Source organism: Phragmites australis, chromosome 2 (assembly GCF_958298935.1).
Source record: "Phragmites australis chromosome 2, lpPhrAust1.1, whole genome shotgun sequence".
NCBI lineage: Eukaryota > Viridiplantae > Streptophyta > Magnoliopsida > Poales > Poaceae > Phragmites > Phragmites australis.
In genome coordinates this window covers 38,021,077-38,043,028 of record NC_084922.1, presented here as the reverse complement: position 1 = coordinate 38,043,028, position 21,952 = coordinate 38,021,077, and the positions used below count along the sequence as shown (strand labels likewise).

General features: G+C 45.8%; 2 protein-coding genes across 2 annotated transcripts; one reads left to right on the top strand and one right to left on the bottom strand.

The window, feature by feature from the left end:
- Window positions 1-9,739: 9,739 nt before the first annotated feature.
- Window positions 9,740-15,587, top strand: LOC133908696 (probable glutamate carboxypeptidase LAMP1). The gene is made up of 12 exons (XM_062350820.1): window positions 9,740-10,893; window positions 10,980-11,047; window positions 12,876-12,957; window positions 13,213-13,305; window positions 13,402-13,554; window positions 13,726-13,794; window positions 14,041-14,128; window positions 14,213-14,302; window positions 14,389-14,477; window positions 14,611-14,727; window positions 14,830-14,970; window positions 15,054-15,587. Exons 1-12 carry the CDS (start codon window positions 9,868-9,870, stop codon window positions 15,234-15,236), a joined length of 2,199 nt encoding a protein of 732 aa, XP_062206804.1. The 5' UTR covers window positions 9,740-9,867; the 3' UTR covers window positions 15,237-15,587.
- A 1,791-nt stretch (window positions 15,588-17,378) lies between these two features.
- LOC133908694 (uncharacterized) lies at window positions 17,379-20,587 on the bottom strand. Its single transcript, XM_062350819.1, has 2 exons — window positions 19,770-20,587; window positions 17,379-18,290 (listed from the first exon to the last, which is right to left on the bottom strand). Exons 1-2 carry the CDS (start codon window positions 20,414-20,416, stop codon window positions 17,603-17,605), a joined length of 1,335 nt encoding a protein of 444 aa, XP_062206803.1. The 5' UTR covers window positions 20,417-20,587; the 3' UTR covers window positions 17,379-17,602.
- Between the last annotated feature and the right edge of the window lie 1,365 nt (window positions 20,588-21,952).

Below are 21,952 nucleotides of genomic sequence, written 5' to 3'. Positions count from 1 at the left end.
AACACGAAACAAACAGGAAATGATGAATCGCATGCTCACTACATGAAAAAACACCAAGGGTGATGTGTCATAACGGACATGGGTGACGGGTACCACACCCATCACCTCGAAGACGTCATTGATGAATAGTTATTGATGACGGGTAAGGACCCTATCGGAGGGTGAACTCCTCAAGCGGAGATCCGGAGAGACCCTCTTTGAGATTCAGCCGGGGGATGATTCTGAGTCCGCCTCATATGTGAAATAAATGGGAGTAAATGAGATGTAAGTGGAGTGGATGATCGGATGCAGGAGGAAATAAATACTCAAGGGATTTTTAGATAGGTTCGGGCCGCACTGAGCGTAATACCCTACTCCTGTGTGTATGCTATAAATGCTTTGAGAATGTCTCTCTGAGGATCTGCTGTGTTACAAGAATGTTTGTCTAAGTCTAGAGCTTTATGCTTCTTCCGTCGTCGTCGTCCGGAGTTCGTCAGATGTGCTCTGTCCGATCTCCGTCCGATGTGTTCTCAAGACTCATCCTCTTCTCCGGGGAGCCTGCCCCTCTTTTATACCCGGTTGGGATGGGTGGCGTGCGCAGAAAGGATTGTTGCAAGTTCCAAGGCGCCATAAATGGAAAGCAACCATCATGGGCTGCAGCTTGAGGTGACGGGAAAAGTTGAAAATGCGCCCCTGTCCGGTCTTCGTCGTCATCATTCCGCTTTTCAACGGGTGCAGCGGAGAGGGCCCGCCGGGCAGCCACCGAGCAGCCCCGCGTGCCCGCCCGGTCAGAGCGAGCCTGACACAGCAGGGCGGCAGGCGTTGCGCCTCGAGCCCTGTGACGTTATCCCGAGGCGCGCCGGATGACGCGCGATGGGACCCGCGCATTAAATGTCCCCACGCCTCCCTGCCAGACCGTGGTAGGGACTGACAGCAAGCGTGGGGGGAGTGGTTGGAAGTAACAGGCCACGCGCCCTCTTAAATGCAGCATCGGGTCTCTCACCAATTGACACCTCACCGCTGAGCCCCTGTGGGGACCACCGGCAAAGGACTTCTCAGGCCCTCGGGGAACTGTGAGTGCTCGGGGACTACTGTTCACAGCCCCGAGCACTCTCTCCTGGATATGCCCTCTCTTGGTCCTCGGGGAACTCGGGTGCTCAGGGGTCACTGTTCATGGCCCCGAGCACCCTCTCCCGGAACTTGACTGCTCGGGTCCTCGGGGAACTTGGGTGCTCGGGGACCACTGTTCATGGCCTCGAGCATCCTCTTCCGGAACTTGACTTCTCGGGTCCTCGGGGAACTTAGGTGCTCAGGGACTACTGTTCATGGCCCCGAGTACCCTCTCCCGGAACTAACTTCTTTTGTCATCGGGGAACTCGGGTGCTCGGGGACCACTGTTCATGGCTCCGAGCACCCTCTCCCGGAACTTGGCCTTCTCAGGTCATTGGGGAACTCGGGTACTCGGGGACAACTGTTCATGACCCAGAGCACCTTCTCCCAGAACTGACTTCTCTTGGACCTCGGGGAGATAACCCCCGAGGGAGAGCGCCACGTGGCACTCTGCTGTCCTGGCCTCAGGACTCGGGGACCCCTAATTCCCATGTCACCAACAAACCCGTCATCAATAATATCATCAGTGACAGATCATAACTGTGACTCATCACCTATAAGCATCCCCCATGTGTTGGGGTGAGAAACATAAGTGACGGGTAATCTCTTCACCCATCACTTATGTCTGTCACCCATGTGCTAGGGAGGAATATATAAGTGACTGGTAATCTAGTTACTCGTCACTTATATTGAATATAAGTGACGGTTAGCCTAGTTATTCGTCACTTATGTATTGACAATAGCAAAAAAAGATAACCAGCTTCATTATCCAGAATCAAAATTGGTAAGTTATCTCTGGACTAACAATAGCAACACACAAACTAATTATCAAAACCACAACAGATTGCCCAACACACAAACTAATTATCAAAACCACAACAGATTGCCCAACACACAAACTAATTATCAAAACCACAACAGATTACCCACTGGACAATCAACACATGAAATGTGTCTCAGTACTTAAATTCAAAAGGTAGTGAGACACTAAAGTAAATCACTAGAGGTTATCACACAAATCACAGAACTAGTATATCACATGTCTAATTAATGTACTTAATAAATTACGCAGTCTTAACTTATCATCAAACAACTAGACTATATAACAGTATTGTCCAGAATAGAAATAGGGAAAACTCACAAAGTAAGAGCTTATTCAGATAACACATACTATGAAATTATGAATGGCTATATTTCAAAGTACCCAAAATATATACATGGCCAACAAAACAAGATGTTAATAGGACATCAAGACAACCAATTCTACCATGAAATAAGCATTGCTAGTAAACAAAAATAAGGAGCATAACTGTAAGAAAAACAAGGACCTCTTTGTAACCTAGCTGAGGAAAACACAATAAGCAAGAAATTACTTTCTATTAGGTCAAGATATATCATAAACTTGAGTATAATTTGCACCCTTTTTTAAGAACTAACCCGTATTTTTTAGTACAAATTCTGGACTGACTACTTTGAACATCATAATTAGTAATCTGGACTAACTACAAGATCAGCAAGAACAAATATTAGCATGATGTGTTGATCTATACACTGAACCAACTTGTCTAAGATCAAGGACTTGGTGCAAAAGCGCAAGACTCGAAGGTCTCTTTCTAATGCAGTTGAAACATTCAACATCAAGGAGAGATAGGGGAGGAGATGGAGGGAGAGGAGCGGGGGCGGGGGCACATCTCGGTATGGGGAAGATCGCGGTGCGCTCGGGGGCGATGGTGGTGCTCCGAGTGCGATGGGGCTCCGACAGGAGCAGAGATGGCGTCGGCAACGGGGACGACGATGGGCTCAGGGAGACAACGGTGACGGGCCCGGGGGCGTCGGTGGCGACGGGCTCGACGGAGGGCGGCGGTGCACCCTAGCTTGAAATGACTTAGGCGCACAAGTGGGAATGACTTAGGCGATGCGTGCGGGAACGCAGCTAATATATACATACAACTAATAAGTGACGGGTGATACATATTACCCGTTACCTATTACAATCACCCGTCACTTATTTTAGAACGTTGATGACGGGTACTAATATTAACTCGTCACCTATGAGTTAGGATAAGTGACGTCTCGCGGTAGATCGTAAAACTTAGCATCAATTCTAACATAAATACAACTCACTTATACTAAGATTTTAAATAAAGATATAAAGTGACTGATTACAACTCAAAGTACAATAAATATACCAAATATGGATTAGAGGAGGAGGAAAGTGGGAGATGTGAACCTTCAAAGACCTAGCACTAATTCAAACTTCAAATCAACAAGATATTAGAAAATCTCTAACAGAACCGGTGAAAATCGTTAGCACTTTGCAATTTGCACTATTAAGTAATTGTTCGCTCGTACATTAGCTAGTGAGCTCTTAAATCAGATCCATGTAATAAGTAACGAGTGATAATATGACATGTCACTTATTACTTGTCATAACTGGTGGGTCATATTACGACACGTCTCTTATGACTGATCCAGATAGACCCATCAACTATACTAAGTCATAAGCGATGAATCATATTAACTCGTCACTTATGATCATGTTATAAGTAACATGTGTAGTCATCATCTGTCACTTATATTATAGGTGACAGATAATATTATGAACCATCATCTTTTACCTGATATTTGTAACGGATTTATCCTGTCACGACCCGATATGATATATAAGTGACAAGTCGTATAATAACCTATCACCAAATTGTATCTTATTTATCCGATTTTTATGTAGTGGCTTAGAAATCAGCACAATAATCTCACATCAGATGCGCTTTAGAGAAGCGGGCAGCACGATCCCACTAGATACATCACATTTGCCCCTTGGAAAATGGCGCGCGGAGACGGCCACGTTTCTTCAGACGAACTGAAGACGTACTAGAGTTGGAGCTGGGAGTGACGAAGCGTCTATGGCGTTAGCGTCCATCGTGGACCGCAAACTCGTGCAGAACGTCAAGGTCACGCCTTTTGATCCGTATGTTACATATCTGGTGCACTGATCCCACTAGAACGTCAAGGTGCATTTGCATCTTTGGGTCGCACCCATCCTTGTCCGGCGCTGCTTCGCTGCACCCCATTTTTTTCCAACCTTGCCTGTGAAGGGCCCTTGCCCTTCCGTTGCATGCATGGAGGCACAACCATCGTTGGTTCCGTAGGCTTCTAGACTACAAGCAAACGGTAGCAGTTGTAGGGAGGCATCAAATACCGTCTACCGACTACCAACACTAAAATAAAAGAAGAATATGTGTTCGGTATCAAATACTCAAATTGACAAACTTTTGCTCTTGTAATACTTTTCGCGTATTAATTAATAGAGAAATTTAAGTTCATGTCATCGTGTCAATTATAGTTTTGGTTTTTGCTATCGTTTTTTAATTATTCGGTTTATGTCACTGGTTTCAAAATTTATTAGGCATAAACTGAACCAGTTTTTTAGTCTAAATGTGTCAACTAGTGATATGAATCGAAGAATTTTTACGAACCAATGGTATGAACCTAATAATTCAAAAGGCAGTGGTAAAAATCAAAATGACAATTGAACCAATAGCATAATCCTAAATTTTCCTAATTAATACGGGTAACCGCGTGAGACTTGAGTTTTTATCTATCTATATATTCTCAGCAAGCTCCCACGTTAATCGGAAAGATCTAGCCATCCAAATGGTGAGACCAAGTTGCCCAGATTAATCGATCTTGGAGAAATAATTAGCAGGTTAATAATTCAATATAGGACTATCATGATAAGGATGTATACGTAGACAAGATGGAAATAGTGCTCCATACGGCCAGCTGTCCGTGAATCTGGGATTAAGTCCTGCAAGATAGCTTGCCTTTAGTGATCAGGTCAATAAATTTATGGAAGATTATGGCTTCACCGTATGGTGCCGTCGCTGTAGTTTTGGAAGCGGTTCTACGGCGACAGCACCTTTGACAGGTCTATGTTGTCGAAGTACGGCTAGCCGGCGATAATGGAGTTGCAGTAGATGTAGGTGTAAGGCATGTCCGACGCCTCCGAAGAAGAAGACATTCACTTCATGCAACAGCATCGATGAGGCAGAGGTGGTTGAGGATGTTGGCGCCGCCGATCACCAAGATGACCACCTCGACGCCGCGCGCATGGAGCGTTGTCTCTCGATGACATCGACACAGCCCTGGCCGACACAATCCAGACCATAGGATCATGCGAAAAGCCAGAGCCGGTTCTAAGATTTTTGATGATTTGAGGCGAAACGAAAAACAGAATCTATTAAATTATAAAAACAAAAAATAATTAAAATATAAATTTTTAAAGATAATATTCAGTACATTAAATAACACTTAAAGTTCAGAAATCAAATAATATACTACGTTAATATTTTCTACAAATATATTGCAAAATGTAGCATTATGTCTAGCTTCTTAGTAGCAATGACTGAGGAGAGTATGCGATTCTCCCTTTCGAGAATATCCCAATTAGCTAGAGAAGAATAAGATCATCCCCGTTGTTCGTTTTTTCTGCGAGAATCATCATGTTTCTTTTCACTTGCTTTTAATTATCTGATGAAGCTAATATTTTTTCTGTAGTTTAATTAGCTCATTTTCACTAAAGGTTGTTCGAATCTAAAACAATCATAATACTAGCCTAAAGAATAACATATTCTTTGGTAATTAATGATACCCCCACCTTCTTCTTTCTTTTAGAGAGCTACATAACCGTAAGCTTGTAGCTTCAAGGAACATGCTAGTACAGTAGCCTAACACTTGGCTAGATCTCAATAAATTTAGTATCCTCTTGAATACTAAAGTAATGACAATACATTATAGATGATCTAGATTATTGAAATGTGCATACATTCATACAACTGTATGTATTAGGTAGAAGCATTAGTGATTTATTATTGGATCCCAAAATAAGACTGTTGTAGGAGGCGGATGAAGATCGCATCGTCTGCATGAGAGAAAATGAAGAAATCAAAGCAGCAAAGCTATTTTTTTAACTGGAAAGCTCATACATATAGAGAGAATTTCTTGAATGCCATAAAAAACTATTCCAATTCCCCGTATGCCACTAAATTTTTGAAGTTCCTTGTATGCCATCTATTTTAACTTTATTTCCTTCCCTGGCATTTCTTCCACGCTCTCCCGTCTGAATACTAGTGCTTTTTGTACATTTCTATAATCCATGTGCAACCTATTTTAATTGAATTTACCTAAAAATCCTGAGTATGATTTAAACTAAAATTCTTAAAAAAAAGACTACTTTATAACTTCTAATAATTATTAGGACCTCAAATAAAATCCTAAAAATCTGAAAACATTTACTAATATTCTTAAAATGTGATATAATAATTTGTAAAATTATTTCTATACCTAGGTGCTTACAAAGGAAGTCACTTTTTCACCATATAACATAGGGATGAAAATAATTTTAGAAATTAGTCCATCGTATAAGAAGAATATTAGTAAAGTTTCCCGAATTTTTATGATTTTATTTGAGGTACTAACAATTGTTATGAGTTATAAAATAGTTTTTTTTGAGAATTTTAGTTTAAATTCTACACAGATTTTTTGGGTGAATCCAATTAAAATAGGTTGCACATTGATTGTGGAACACGTAAAAAAGTTCTAAAATTTGTAGAGAAACATAAGACTATTTTTTGGTGAATCTAATTAAAATCAGATTTTGTGTAAAATTAGTGCGCAATACTTGTAGTTTTGTGTTATTAGATATAATATTTATAGTTTTATGTTACAAATGGCGCAATATTTATAGTTTTATGCAATTCACTCTATTTATAATATAGAAATAACCAAACGGCCTAGCTCAAAGAAAACAGTCAAGAATTATAATTAGGATGCCTTTACTGAGCCGAGCAACCCTGACCCGGCCCGGCCCTGGAATGCTAGGGTCTACCTACAGACCAATCCAAGTGGCAGTCCAAATAGTCCAATGCGGCGTGCTACGTCAGGCCACTCGTCAGTAGCCACCAATCAAACATCTTCTCCACAACCAAATAATATCGGACCGAATATTTGGGTCACCTTGTGTAATTTGTATCAGTCCCTAAATCAGGAGTTGGTACGCATATGTTTGTAACAAAAGTAGATATTACAGACATACATCAATTAAAGTATAATATTAGAGTACAACACATAATTCATTATTACAAGACCCATAGCCTTAAATAAACAAAGTCTCACGACACGGTGGAAATAACGCAAAAACAATCCAAACCCTACAGACAACTTGAGTGCGGTCGAAACCTAACTTTCTACTCTTCACCTTCAACTTCGACGAAGTCAGCTTCTGATTCTTCATCTGAATCCAAATATAGCAATAGTGAGTACATAAGGTACTTAGCAAGTCCTACCTCGAGGGGAATAAGTAGATGCATAAGGGTAAAACAAGGAAATGCTATAGAGTCTTCAGGTTTTGCAGAAAAGCCAGTTTTGGATGTAAGGGTTCAGTCCGCAAAGATCTTTTCAAAGCAGTTGAGAAAATCATAGTTGAGTTTGACATTGTAAGGTTGTTAGGCCTATGGGAGATGTAATCTGTCCTGTCAGTTCCCAAGTTTTATAGTTAGTCGACACCTTATCTCTGCCAACTCAAGGCTCGTGGCCTGCATTTCCAAAACACAGGCATACTGTCTACTCATACGTCAAGGGATACTCACACTATAGAGCTAATCATCAAGATCACACCATTGTATCGTCCTTGATCATTGGCATGGCTATTCGAATAGATTTAATCTCTATAGAGATTGTACAGCTTTACTCACATGAATATGTACAGACTCGCACTGTCGTCATGGCTGGAACTGGCATAACGAGGTCCATACTTACCAACACTACTACGATAATCACCCACAGGATCGCCAGGGGCCTAAATCATAGATCACAAATAAAGCATGGCTCGAACACGACCATCAACATAGCACTAGCCAGACCTCGGATTGCACACAGCTCGAGTCTTCTCCTAGTTCCCGCTGCAACCCCTGCCTCCTGGGTGGGTATTGAGCTAATGCTAGTGAGGTCTAAGGCCAAGTCATACCCATACAGGACGTGTGGTTGCACGATGGTCGCTAGGTGAGATGTCAAAATGAACTGGTCCTCTATGCGACCGAGGTGAGTACCTCCCAGCAAGAACACATTACATGTGAACCTTACTCCTAAGATAGTTCCACCCTATATGAGGTACCTTACTTACCCCCGTCAAATCATCTTTGGGGTTTTCTTATTAACTCACCCGCACACACCATCAAGCAGACACATTTTACACATTTCGAAAAGTATGATTTATATTATTATGTTGATTCTTTTGTTTAAGCATAGCAGTCCTAAGCATGCTAGTAAGCAAGCAATCAGCCAGCCAATCAATATAGTTGATGTTAGGGATCTTCTAGGGTTTTAACGGAATAAAGGTAATCAATAACAAGGCATGATTTTAACAAGCTAGGTTATAACTATCTCAATATTTTAAATTAAAGTTAATAATTTAAGCATGCATATGACTATAGTTTAAATTAAGGCTCTGCTGGTTGTATTTGAAAACATGAGTGCAATATGATCAACGGTGTATGACTTACCTTATTGAAGTCCTCGCTCGCTCCTTTTTCAAACTCCAAGTCCTCTAGATCCTCGAACACTCCTTCCTCTAACGTATGCAACCAACGACAAAAACGAACACAATCAATCAAATAATCAAAAAATAATAATTAAAATTACAAAAAATATGAAATAGACATGATTGGGTAGATCTCGAATTTAAATGAAGATTTGTGGAAGAATTGTCAAAAACAGAGTTATGATGGAGGAGAAATGGGCTTCAGAAGTTTTGCGGGAGATTAAATTAGAAAAAAAGAATATTCCTCAACTCGGCTGGGCACATGGCTTGGCTTGGCTTGGCTCCGGTGAAGTGGCTTAGCTCGGGGTGAATTTTGGCTCAGCTCGCTCAAGCGGCTCGGTTTGGGTTTTGGCTCATGGCTCGGTTTGAGTGGCTCGACTAGGGCTTATTTAAGTAGCTCAGCTCGGTGGCTTTAGAAGGCGGCTTGACTCAGTAAATAGGGTGGCTCGGCTTGGGTTTTGGCTCAGCTCAAGTGATAAGGAGAGGAGCGTTGGTTCTGTGGCTTAGAACAGATCGAGTGGCGGCGGCCGATCTACACCATGGTGGAGGCGACTCGCGGTGTGGCTAAGGTATGGGGGTGAATTTGGGGGATTTGGGGGCTTCTCGATTAGGGAAAGAGAGATGAAGGAGGGCTCGATGCTCACCAACGGCGGTGGTGCTCTGGTGGTGGCAAGTTGTGCTCGAATGAAGTGGTGGTGAGGGAGGGAGGGAGAAAGAGAGCTCGAGGTGTGAGTGAGGGGAAACGGGGGTTCGTCCTTTGTTTATAGGCGGTTAGGGAGCACGTCGAGGACACGACAGCACGTCGCTGAAGTGGCGCCGCCACGAATCGTGGGATGTGCACACCACGCAGGACGTGATGAGATGACGAGGTTGGTGATGATGGCGGCATAGAGATGCTATAGTGCATGGCGAGGATAGTGAGGTCGGCAACGGAGTTGCAGAAAAGAGGCAAGGACGGGACAATGTTAGTAGTGGTGAGGTTATAGCGATGACAAGAAACATGAGAAAGATGAAGATTATTTTTTGTAGGAAAAACTGGGTGCGACAGATGAGAAACGGCGCACGGGCACCTCGTGGAAGCAGAGCAGAGCACCGCTTAACGTTAAACCCCGCTCTGCTCTGTGCTCCCACCACTTCCGCTCCCCGCCACACGGCCACCCGTCCACCCCAACTCCCGCGCCATGTCCCGCCTCGACGCCGCCTCCCTCCTCTCCCCCTCGCCGCCGCCGCCGGCCAAGCCCAACCCCCGCGGCCGCTTCCTCTGCCTCATCTCCACCACACTCGCCGTCCTCGGCGCCTCCCTCTCGCTCCTCCTCTTCTTCGCCCTCCACCCCGCGCCCAAACCGGCCCCGGACTACGGCTCCCTGTTCCTCTACCTCGGCTCCAACGATACCGCAGCTGCCCATCTCCGCGCGCTCACCCTCCACCCCCACGTCGCGGGGACCAAGGCTAACTCCCTCACCGCCCGCTACGTGCTCGACGCGTTCTCCGCCCTCTCCTTCTCCGCACACATCACCGCCTACTCCGTCCTCCTCTCCTACCCTGTCCATCGCTCCCTCTCCCTCTCTGCGCCCGGCCGCGGCGTCACGTCCTTCTCCCTGTCTCAGGAGACGTACCCTGACGACCCCTACGCGGCCGCCGCGGCGGAGACGATCCCAACGTTTTATGCGTACGCCGCGTCCGCGTCGGTCTCCGCGGAGGCCGTGTACGCCAACTACGGCCGCGAGGAGGACTTCGCCTACCTCGCTTCCCGCAGCGTCGACGTCGCGGGCAAGGTGGCGCTCGCGCGGTACGGGAAGATCCACTGCGAGGACATCGCGCACAACGCGCGCGCTGCCGGAGCCGCGGCCGCGGTGGTGTACACTGACCCGCTGGAGTACGATGGCGCCCCGGGGGAGGGGTGGTTCCCCAACTCGCGGTGGCTGCCTCCCAGCGGCGTGCAGGTGGGGAGCCTGTTCCGGGGTGTGGGGGACCCGACGACGCCGATGTGGGCGTCGGCGGAGGGCTGCGAACGCGTCAGCGTGGAGGAGGCCATGACAACCGACGACATGCCGCTCATCCCGGCGCTGCCGGTGTCGGCGCGGGACGCGATGGAGATCCACGGCGCGCTGGGCGGGGCCGTGGCGCCGGCAGACTGGCAGGGTCGGGAGGGCGGACCCGTGTACCGCCTCGGCCCCGGGTCGGCAGTTCTAAACCTGACGTATATTGTATGGAGAATTCAAGGCGCTTTTGTCTCGATTACTGATTTTTTTTTTCTAACAGTTTAGTGATGGATTTACTTTGGAAATTGCAGGGGAATGATACGATGGCAACGATTGAGAATGTCTTTGGTATTATCGAAGGCGCAGAAGAGCCTGATAGGTAACTAACGCCTTGTGGTGTTTCATCAGCTTCAGTTTTTTAGCGACTAAATGATACACTGGTAGTAGTTCTGTTTTGTCATGGATCTTCAGTCGTAATTTGCAGACCTGTAATTGTAGTATAGTCATCCCACTTTGGCCATTTCCTAAGCACTACTTTTGGACCATTCATTGACCTTCTAGATGAATAGTTCATGAGGACCTCTCCCTATTTTCACCTGCCTGACAATTTTGAAACGCTAGGACTGGTAGTGGTAGCCTGATAGAAGATGCCCATGTTAATGATTTGAGGGACAAACATGGCATTTTAATAGAAAAAAGTATGATATCCTGGCAAGTTGTGCATGGCACCTTTGCTTCATTGTTGCACTACGATTTTATAATCACGAGATTATTTTCTATTCCTACTATATCCTATGGGGATCCACTTTGCAGGTCGGACAGTTCTGCAGCCACATCCGTCTTTTGGAAAAGACTATGGGTCCGACTAATTTTCAGTCGACTGAAAACGTCGTTTCATTTAGTCGACATTCGTAGTTATCAATCATGATCAGACGATCCAGCGATCATGTTCTTCCTCAGCAAACAGGTTGACGGCTTCTCTCTTGCACGTGCAGTAAACGCTCGCTCCCCCGCCTCCCGCTTGCCTTCTCCCGTCCCCTTTGGCGTCCCAACTGCCGGGTTCGCCGTCTCCACCCCCGCCGCACTAAACCGGCTTTGCCAGTGCCGTTGACGAGGCTCCCCCACCCTAGCCCTGCCCACCGGTGGTCCGTCGCCTCGCCCGTGGCCAGCGGCGTCCCCGCCGTCTCACCGCTCCGCCCTCACGCCCGCCTCCACCGCCAGCCCGACCTGCTTCCCGTGGCCCTCGTTCTAAGCCTGGGGTTCACCGGAGGACCCCAGTAACCCCAAACCCCTAACTCCTACAACCCTCCACCGCTAACCACTATGTTCACACTATCGACTGAAGAATCGTGCAATTTCAGTCGATTGAGGAGGAGGAAATACGAAAGACTATTGTCTATTTAACTGTTCCGACTTCATATCACGTTTGGAATTGGCTTGGAGTGCTCACTTTTTGGCCTTCGGTGCAATGTAGCTACGAATAGTTAATAGTGTTTCCTTGACAGGAAAAATAGGGTGATGCTACTTCGATCGCCTAAAAACGTGGAGCTTTTTAGTCGACGAAGGATGACCGTTAAATCTGGATCTGATGGCACTTGTATCGTCTTCTTCCTCTGTTCGATTTCTTCTCCCTATGCGCCTGGGTAAATAGCTACTCCGCCCTGCCCATCTGCACCCATTTTGGCAGCTCTCCTGCTGCCGGATTTGTGCCCGCCGGCCGCCGCCGCGCTAACTTGGCTTTGCTGGTCAGTACGCCGTGCCTCCCCGCCCCAACACCATCCAACCGGCAGTCCTCCGCCACCTACGATCGGCGTCGTTTCCACTGCCTCGTCGTCTCGCCCACACATCTGCCACCACAGTCAGGCCAGAATCTCTAAGCCCCACAGCAAAGGAGCCATGGTCACGTTCACACCGTCAACCAAGAGAATCGCTGATTTCAACCAATTGAAATACAGCAGGCACTAGTATCGTTAAGTATTATACTCAAAGAGTCCAACACCATTTTTTAGTCGTTTTAATTTACTGGACACCGATTCCTTGAAAGGAAACAATAAGACTCAGTCCTGGATTCTCACGGTTTAAACAGACAGAGTAGAGACGTGCCAATCTGCAGATAGACGTAGGCACATGTTGAACCACACAGAATCTTATTTCTTTTTTCTGCTAAGGATTTGACTGAGCTGAATTTTTGACATTTTGTAATACAGATATGTTATTCTGGGTAACCATCGTGATGCTTGGACGTTTGGAGCAGCTGACCCCAATAGCGGAACTGCAGCTATGATTGAGGTACTTCTCGGTTACAAAATGTCTTCTCTGCAGTTGAGTGGGCTTTGCTTGTTTGTTGACCTGCTGGGCCAGAATACGAGCAGTTTAGAGTAGGCTATCAACCGTGTCCTCTGTGGAGTACGCTCAAGTGAGTGAAGCTTATTTCCTTCTCATGTTTTCTGTGCCTGACCTATTGTTAGCTTAAATATTGTGCATGATGCAAGGTCTTCTGATTGTCTGATTCTTGTCATGTTATTTCACCTTTTGCCCATCTAGTTAGCTCAAAGGTTTTCAATGCTGCAAAAGCAAGGATGGAGACCTCGAAGAACCATTATCTTCTGTAGCTGGGATGCCGAAGAGTATGGATTGGTCTGTACCTATCTATATACCACTCTTGTGTCTATATGTAAATCATTGACATCTTTAAAACAGCTATAATATTGATCAAATTATGTTTTCTCACAGACAGGATCGACTGAATGGGTTGAAGAAAACCGGGAGATGCTTTCTTCGAGAGCTGTTGCTTATTTAAATGTTGACGTTTCAGTAGTTGGTCCGGTATTCCATCCTTCTGCAACTCCCCAACTTGACGAGTTACTTCAGGAAACAATTAAATTGGTAAGTGCATCCTACCTGAAACAAGTGATAGCAACATATCAGCAGAAAAAATGGAAAATAAAAATGATAGCAATCAAAGATGGGTGTTTCACCTGTGAGACAAGTTCATGTTTATAACATTTTTTATTACTGTGCCTGAAAAGTAAAACTGTTACTTCTCAATTCGTGAAGGTTCAAGACCCTGACAATTCATCTCTGACTGTGTACGATTCATGGGTCAAATCCAACATTTCTCCCATGGTGAGTTGTAAAATGATTTGCTTACTCAAGTAGCTACGTTATTCTTATATAGCGATATAAAACTCTCAAGCTTCTTTTGAGTCAAAACAAACGTTTTTAGGGATTGTGAGTTCTGATTTATTCAGCTATACTTTTCAGTTCCAACCCTGAAAAGTATGTACTTATTTTCATTTCAGTTATTGTTTTTGATAATTTTTGGCTTTTTGCCAAGCTATTTAACATCACTGTTGATCTCCTGCATGAAAGATTGGACGACTAGGCAATGGAGGATCAGATTTTTCAGCCTTCGTCCAACATGCTGGCATTCCTTCAACCAATATGGTTTTTGGAGAAGGCAGGCCCTCCTCTTCATTCTTCGTTTATTATTGAAAATTTTCATCTCTTTAATCGATGTTGCTTGGTGCTTTGGCCTTTTTAGGACCTGGATATCCAGTTTACCATTCTCTATATGATGACTACATATGGATGGAGAAATTCGCAGATCCTGGATTCCGTAGGCATGTTGCAGGTGCTGCTCTCTTTTGTTCGTCCGCAGCGTGTTAGTTGTGGAACTTGCTGCACCGCTACATGGTAACCATTATATTCATCATGCAGCTGCTAGCATCTGGGGAATGATGGCTTTGAGGCTTGCCAGCGAAGAGATCATACCCTTCAATTACATGTCCTACGTAGTCGAGCTAGAGGTAACACTGTCCGATGTCCACTGAATGCAACCACATTTGGAGGCCAGTAGGCCCCAAAGAGGATAAACTTAGGCCCACAAAGAGGAAAAACGAAATAGATTTCGAACTCTTAAACTTCATCTGCTGATGGCAGGCATACACAAAGGCGGTAGAGAACGATGTAAACGGAACAGCTGTTAGTTGTTCCCCACTGCACAACTCAATCAGAGCACTCAGAAGGGCCGCTACCAAAGTAAATAGCGAGCGAAAGGTACCTTCACTTCAGAATTTCTGCTCAACCATGCAAGGCTTACAAGCTACCAGGCTAAGTTTTTGTGCTTTGTGAATTTGTGATGATTCTGACTGTTTTTAGGAACTTCAAAGGCAACTGCTGAGGAAGCTGCTGAACAAGGATTCACTGAAAATTCGAGAGCTCAATGACCGGCTTATGCAGGCAGAACGAGCATTCACTAACAGGGAAGGCCTCTACAAGCAGGAATGGTTTAAACATTTGGTGAGTGAACATGCGCATTCTTTTCTTCTCTGGAATGACATATACTCTTACATATACATACTTGCAAGTGTTACCACTGGCAGGTCTATGGGCCTATGGAACAGAATGACTGGGATACTGCAGTCTATCCCGGTATAGCCAATGCCATAGCCAGCGCTAGGAGCAACAACACTTCGGAATCCTGGAAGTTTGTACAGCATGAGATTCACAGAGTAGCAAGGGCCGTGACACAGGCATCTGCTGTGCTTAGTGGCACTTTGACATGACAGAACTGGTATTACATTGAACACATTGTTTCAGCAATTGCAGTATACAGGCCCAGGATAAACGGATAATTTTTACCTGCCGACTACTGATCCTCTGGATAAGAAAAAGATGCAGTAGGGAATAGTTGATTGCGATTGATTTACACAGGATGAGATTAGTACGTCACCTGTACAGATATTTTGGCTGATATGCACAGATGCTTGTATTTGTATGCTGCGAAAAAGAAAGTTTTGCTTCATTATTACGTCTTGCAGATCTTTCAAGAAACTATGTAATATCAATCGGGGCAGTACCGTTGCAAGGCTTGCGGCTTCCAATATAAGTATGATATGCTACCTGCTGTTCAACAATATCAGTTCCGAAAGTAAGAGTAGATTTCATAGAACCCTAGGTTCTGGATTTCGTTGTCTAGGGTATAAAAAAGTCCTAGAATTTTGGGCATGTATCACTTATCCCTCGTATAGTTCGTTTGCTTCAAAAAATCTTGCATCCAAACAAATGACCTTTTTTGACGTTTGGATCCCTTTCTCTCACAGATCAACAAATTCTTGGGCTTCTAATTCACAATTGCCTTACAAATTTCTCATCCAAGGTATGGATTAATGTTTCGATGTCGATCCACCAACACTGAGGATCTCAATCCAACTTACAAGCTGAAATATGCTTGATCAATGTATTATCTTCATCGTTTGGGTCTAGCATTAATCAACTAAAACGACAACTGAACTTACAAACTACGACACGATCTACACAGAAATTTGGTGATCAACCTCTCTCTCGAGCACCATGTGTTGCAATCAATAGTTTCCAGCATGTGCACTATTCTAAATAGAGAACCTTTACAGTACACCATGATACTAGATGATGGAGAGTATCATTATTATGATCCAACCGTCTATTTTAGTAGGTATTATTGTAATTATCTTGATACCCTTAGGGGTAATTACGTCATTAACTGATTGGACTTCGGACCTTCGTCACCCATCATCGACCGACCGACGGAAGCTGGAAACCCTAATAAATGAAATGAACAGAATAAGTGAAAGTTTATCCAAAGAATAAACTAACATTTTGATCTTCCCTAATTAAACATATAATTTACAAGTTTACCATGATTTTTTTTCTAATCCTACCCTTATGATACCCATGATACTCTTTAATGATACCTATAATACTGATGGATGATAGAGTATTACTGGGCTAATCTAAACCACCGGATGAAGAAAATGAATGGCATGCACTTATTTAGTTGTACTGTAAAAGTCTTCTCTAAATAAGGCAGTTGTTTTCCATGATTATACTCATCTACGCCGTCTAATAGAAAACTTAAACATAAGACAGCCTCTTGCCACGTACCCAGAAAGTACTTAAAAGTAGAGAAAAATACACTGGCCATCTCATGCGAGCGTAACCATCTAGAAAAACAAATAAGGAGCAGAGGTGATGCAATGGTCGGTGCTGCGAATGCTTGCGAACAAAGGCATTACGATAAAAAAGAATATGTGGTAGCGAGTCTACCCGCACTATTTGTGGGGGCCACTCGCCGGTTACTTGAAAAGGGTAGCTCCTTGTATGAAAAAAAACCGCCTCCGATTTCACTCCACTGAAGTTACCACGATATTTTATTTTTATATTTTTTAAATAAAAAATTACAAATATATATGCCCGTTTTAAAAAATAATAAATCTAGACTCATATCGCCCATTGAAAAATATGATGGCAAGTTTAAAAATAAATAAAAATTATTCTCTTTGTACAATGAGAAAAAAGACAAATTTTAGGGATCCTGAAATTTATCTTTTTTTTCTCATTACATAAGTAATTGTTTGAATTAACTTTTTTTAAGAGCTAGATAATAGTATCATCTATATCACAAAATTTTTAATGACTATTTTAATAGTATTTTAAAATTTAAGAGTATTGAAACGTAATTTTTTTTATGTTTAAACATGTTATCCGTTGGAAGGTTTGGCCTTAAAAATTGGTGGTCTGTGGAAACAACTCTAAAACCTGGTGCAAGGTAATAAAATGGCCTCAAAATATGGTGCATGGTGTAATTCACACCTATGTTGTATACATATTTTTCCATCTATCTCGTCCTAGGACACCGAAATGTAACTCTACCAACACGAAGAGAGATGTACAGAAAGAATCGAAAGAATGCCATAATGAAAGAATGATCACAGCCCGCTCTGTTCTTGTGATCCGACCCAGCCTGAACTAAAAACAGCCACAGGCCATCACTTCCACAAGAAATAACAACTAATCGACTAGATTAATCACACACACCGTACAATTCACAACACAAAGGCAAACCCAAGAGTGCTAAATTATTCACTCCCTCGGTTCGGTTCGGGTCGGTCTCTCACTCGTCTTGGTCCTGGCACAGCTCCTTCCTGAGCTTCTGCGAGAAGAGCTTGCATGCGTCCATGCAGAGATCGACGGCCGCGGACAGCGCCACGAACACCGCCACGTCGCCCATGCACGTCACGTGCTGCACCCCGATCTGCACGGTGGGCCGGCTAGCCCGCCCCTCGCCCTCCACCGTGGAGCCCATGACGAACCCGCCGGCGAACGGCCATGCGGCGCCGGCGGCGGCCTCGAGGAACGTGGCCGGGTCGATGACGAACTGGCCGCCGCGCTTGGTGCTGATGGAGGACTCGGCGATGGGAACGGCGCACTCGTGGGGGCCCGAGTCGAAGACCAGCTCGAGCCGGTACCCGAGCGCGTCGACGGGCCCGCGCTCGCGCCACGCCTCCAGCCGTGCCCAGGGCTTCCAGCTCGACGGCCCCGCGCCCGTGGCCTGGAGGATGAGCCAGGAGCCCGGGTTGGCGCGGGAGACGCGGCCGGAGCCCGGGGACGGCACGAATGGGGTGACCATGGACGCTGCCGCCACGGGGGAGCCGGACAAGTCGTGGATGGTCACCGTCCAGCCCTTGCGCTGCTCGCGGCGCGCGTGCACGTCGCGGCCGTCGCCGTGGAGGGTGCTGCTCAGCCAGGACCGCAGCCTCCGGCTGGTGCTCCGGGTCATGGACGATTGCGGCGTCAGCGATCTGGTCAAAACTTGCAGTGCACATGCGAGATTAGTTTACAAGAACGTAACATGCAAATGGATGCATGCATGCCTAGTAAATCTAGTAAAGTGATGCGCATCGATTACAGCGTGGCGCCAAGTGTGTATGCGGCAAGATGATTTAGTAGTAGTAGTAGCAGGTAATGGCAGTGGAAATCTGACCTCATGCATGGAAATCTGAACAGGATATAAGGAAGATTCTGAACCAGCTATGAGCGAAATTACTAAGGCAGCTAGCTGCCTAGCTAGGTTGGTAAATCCGTCACATGCACGGTTGGTGTCTGTACTGTGTACACTATCAGATCATGATGGATGTGTTTAAGATCACTCCTATAGGTAAAATTTAGTACTCTTAAGCTTGCTTGATTACTGCATATATGGGGATGTGAGCAGCACTGACACAGAAGATTTATCTAGAGAACCAACTTGACTGTCAAAGAAAAGCACTAATGTATTCTGGAATACGGATTCGCCTGTGTTTACTATCGAACTACTCCATCCAGTTTAAAATAAGGGTTGTATACAGTTAATTATTTTAAATTTTAGCTATAAATTATTATTTTTATTAAGTTTGGATATTTAAAAATAACACAGGTAGATTTGTCTCGAAAAAACATTCACATTAATATACTTTTGCTATATTTTATTAATATATTAAAGTTATATTTTAAAGACTGTATCGATGTTTAAAATGACACTTATTTTGTACTAGAAGGAGTATCAATTAATTTAATTCCTAATAAGAAATGCTACGTTCCAGGAAATAAATTATATGCCTAGTTGCAACTTGAACTTGCAATAATTTTTATCAAGTGGCTTTGCCAAAATAATGCCGGTAGTGCACAATGGTAAACAACAAAGTATCTAAGAGCTGGCATCCAGTATTATGAGGAAAGGTATGAAGAAATAACAAAAGAAAAATAGAAAGAGGCCAGGGGAAATGCTTTTCGACTTTAAAAAAAATGAAGTGAGGTGCCACCGAAATATATTCGCGTGATATTCATTATTGAGCTAGCTAGCTGTATGTCCTCCCTTCCTTACTCTAATAAAATTAAACAAATTAGTTACAGGTCGATATAGGTCAAATTAGCTTATGACAGATTTGCTATTTATAAGTCATATGTTTTTTCCTTAAATTTTAAAATTTGCACTAGCTATATCCATCTATTCATTTGGATCAACAATGCTCCATAAGACCACTATTAATCACCCTTGTCTACTGTAATGTGCAGCTAGAATTCTTGGTCCCCTGCAAGTTTGCAACTATGAACTACGCAATCACTTAGCTCAGAAATCAAGTTGTAACCATTTAAAAAAAAACAAATCAAATTGTAACAAGATTGATCAAACACATTATTAACACCAAAAGAACAAGGCTTGCTAAATAAAGCAAATTAACGAAGGCGTTGCATGCATATGAATAGATGTGTAGTGCGCGCGAAGCTAGCTAGCAACCAACCTGCTCCTAGATGCCTTGCGGCCGGCGCTGAATCGGCAGCTGAACACCGGCTGCCGCTGCCCGCGGCTGGCGCCTCCTCCAGGCACCTGGTACACTACGGGCCCGCACTCCGGCTCGCCGCCGAACTGGAACACGTACCGCGGGTCGGGCTCGGCCCGCACGACCAAGTGGATCTGCGCGCGCGCGGAAGCGGAGCCGGAGGAGGACGACCCCGACGCCGGCTTCCCCACGTCAACCCACCCGTCGAGGGCGACGACGGCCTCCCCGGCCGCGGCGCGCGCCACGTCCACGGCCACCCGCACCCGCCCCAGCGCGCGGGCCGCGCTCATGCCGCAGGTGTTCATCCCCGTGTGGCCGGCGTGCACGGACACCACGAGCTCGGCGGGGCGCGCCGAGAGCCGCCGCACGGCCTCGGCGTCTAGGCTGAGCACGACGGGTTCGGCGCGAGCGGCTGCCGCGGGACCCGATGCGGATGCCAGCGGTAGCGACGCGGTCCGGGAGGAGGAGGGGTGGTCCTGCAGGTGGAGCGTGCAGAAGCAGGGCGAGGTGGAGGGGTGCACTCCCGCGCCGGAGTTGGGGCGTGGCACGGAGGGGAGCTTGAGGAGGAGGTGGTCCACCGTGAGGCGGACGAACGCGCAGGGGTCCATGGAGGCCGGTGGTCGCGAGCTCGCCTCGCGCTCTCAGCTCGCTCAACTGCCGCGCGCTTGCAACTAATGCGCAGGGTGCCTGTGTCGCCCCCCTGCGCGCGGCTTATATGTAGCCGCGGGCGGGTTTGGGCTCGGGACCTGGGGTCCGGCCTGCGCGGATCGATGGCAGCGGCAAACCGTCGAATTGGTTTGGGGTGGGGGATTTGATTTGCTGGACAAAGTTGGACGCTAATAGGATCGGCATGTGGTGTGGTCGAGCCTTTGGACAGTAGCCTATTTGGCTCGTGCCTAGGCCTTCAAGATAATACTCACCGCGCGCGGCGCACTTTGTCTAGGCAGATCAATGTCTTAGCCCTTAACTAGATGTCAAGCAAATTAACATCCAAAATATTTGTCACAATTAATCTACGAGCATTAGTTGCTGGCCTTTTCGTTCTACTCGGTACGGGTAAAACGAACATCTCCGTCAGTGACAAAAGATCGACCTCTTGTTCTCGTATATATATCAACACATTATCGAGCTTTCTACGTGTCCTTATCAAAGGGGTCGGAATAATCTAAATTAGGAGGGAGAATTTTTTTCTAAACCACAGCATGAGCTTTGTCGAATTTATATTAGAAAAGAGTTAATCTAGTTTACGAGAAAAATCAGATCCGAAAACCATATAACTCACTAGGTCCGCCGTAGTTTATCGTTGCCAAGCATAAGAGCAGTTTTCGACTTCCTACGATGAAACACCACAATTGCCTCAAACTCACCACACCCACGTTCCAAAGGCCGCCACTGATACCGTCGCGTGGGCAAACCATGCACCATATCATTGTTGTCGAGCTTTGTTGAACCGCGATAACGCAACAACTCTGACTTCACTACTGCACAGCTAGCCCAACGCGCATCACCTGAGCACCTAGAGAGGTGGAAAACATCTCAAATTGAGGCAACAGCAATGGAGTTGAAGTTCGCCACCAAGAATATCCTAGTCCGCGCTAAAGCCGGTCGAAACTAAGGAAATGACCTCCAAAGTGAAGCCTCTAAGGAGGGCACGACGTCCAAGGACACCGCCAACGCCTATCCAGAAGCCCGGAGGTAGGTCTTCACCTGAAGAGTCCAAGTCCACGCGTGAGAGAGTGGGAGGGCAAGGGGTTCACGACAACGCTTCTAGGGAGGAGAGTAGCGCCTGAAGGCATCACCGTTATCGGCGTCAGTAGAAAGCCGAGCAGGGCTTTCGCCCAAAGCCCCCCACCCCAACCATCGAGAACCCGACCGTCATTCCCACCCTTAAGCGTCATCCCTAAGCCAACAACATGTTGTCAGGCTCCCCACGAGCTAGATCTGGGGGAAAGGAGATAGATTCGGTAAGGGGAGGAGCACAAGCAGCAATGGGAGGCCTAGAGGCAGACACCGCGAGAAGGGGAGAACCAATAGCCATAATCATGTGGGGCACTGGAGAGGAGCAGCACTGCCACGATACTGGAGGCGCACAACCACCAACAACCCACGCGCGGGGGCACGACTAGGGGTGTCATGCTCGGAAG

Excerpts from the sequence above, each read along its gene's own strand:
- LOC133908696 (XM_062350820.1), top strand. The coding sequence starts at position 9,868 with ATGTCCCGCCTCGACGCCGCCTCCCTCCTCTCCCCCTCGCCGCCGCCG. Across the intron at positions 11,048-12,875 it reads GGCGCAGAAGAGCCTGATAG|ATATGTTATTCTGGGTAACC; the intron begins GTAACTAACGCC and ends TTTGTAATACAG. Across the intron at positions 13,306-13,401 it reads ATGCCGAAGAGTATGGATTG|ACAGGATCGACTGAATGGGT; the intron begins GTCTGTACCTAT and ends GTTTTCTCACAG.
- LOC133908694 (XM_062350819.1), bottom strand. The coding sequence starts at position 20,416 with ATGGACCCCTGCGCGTTCGTCCGCCTCACGGTGGACCACCTCCTCCTC. Across the intron at positions 18,291-19,769 it reads CGCAAGGCATCTAGGAGCAG|ATCGCTGACGCCGCAATCGT; the intron begins GTTGGTTGCTAG and ends AGTTTTGACCAG.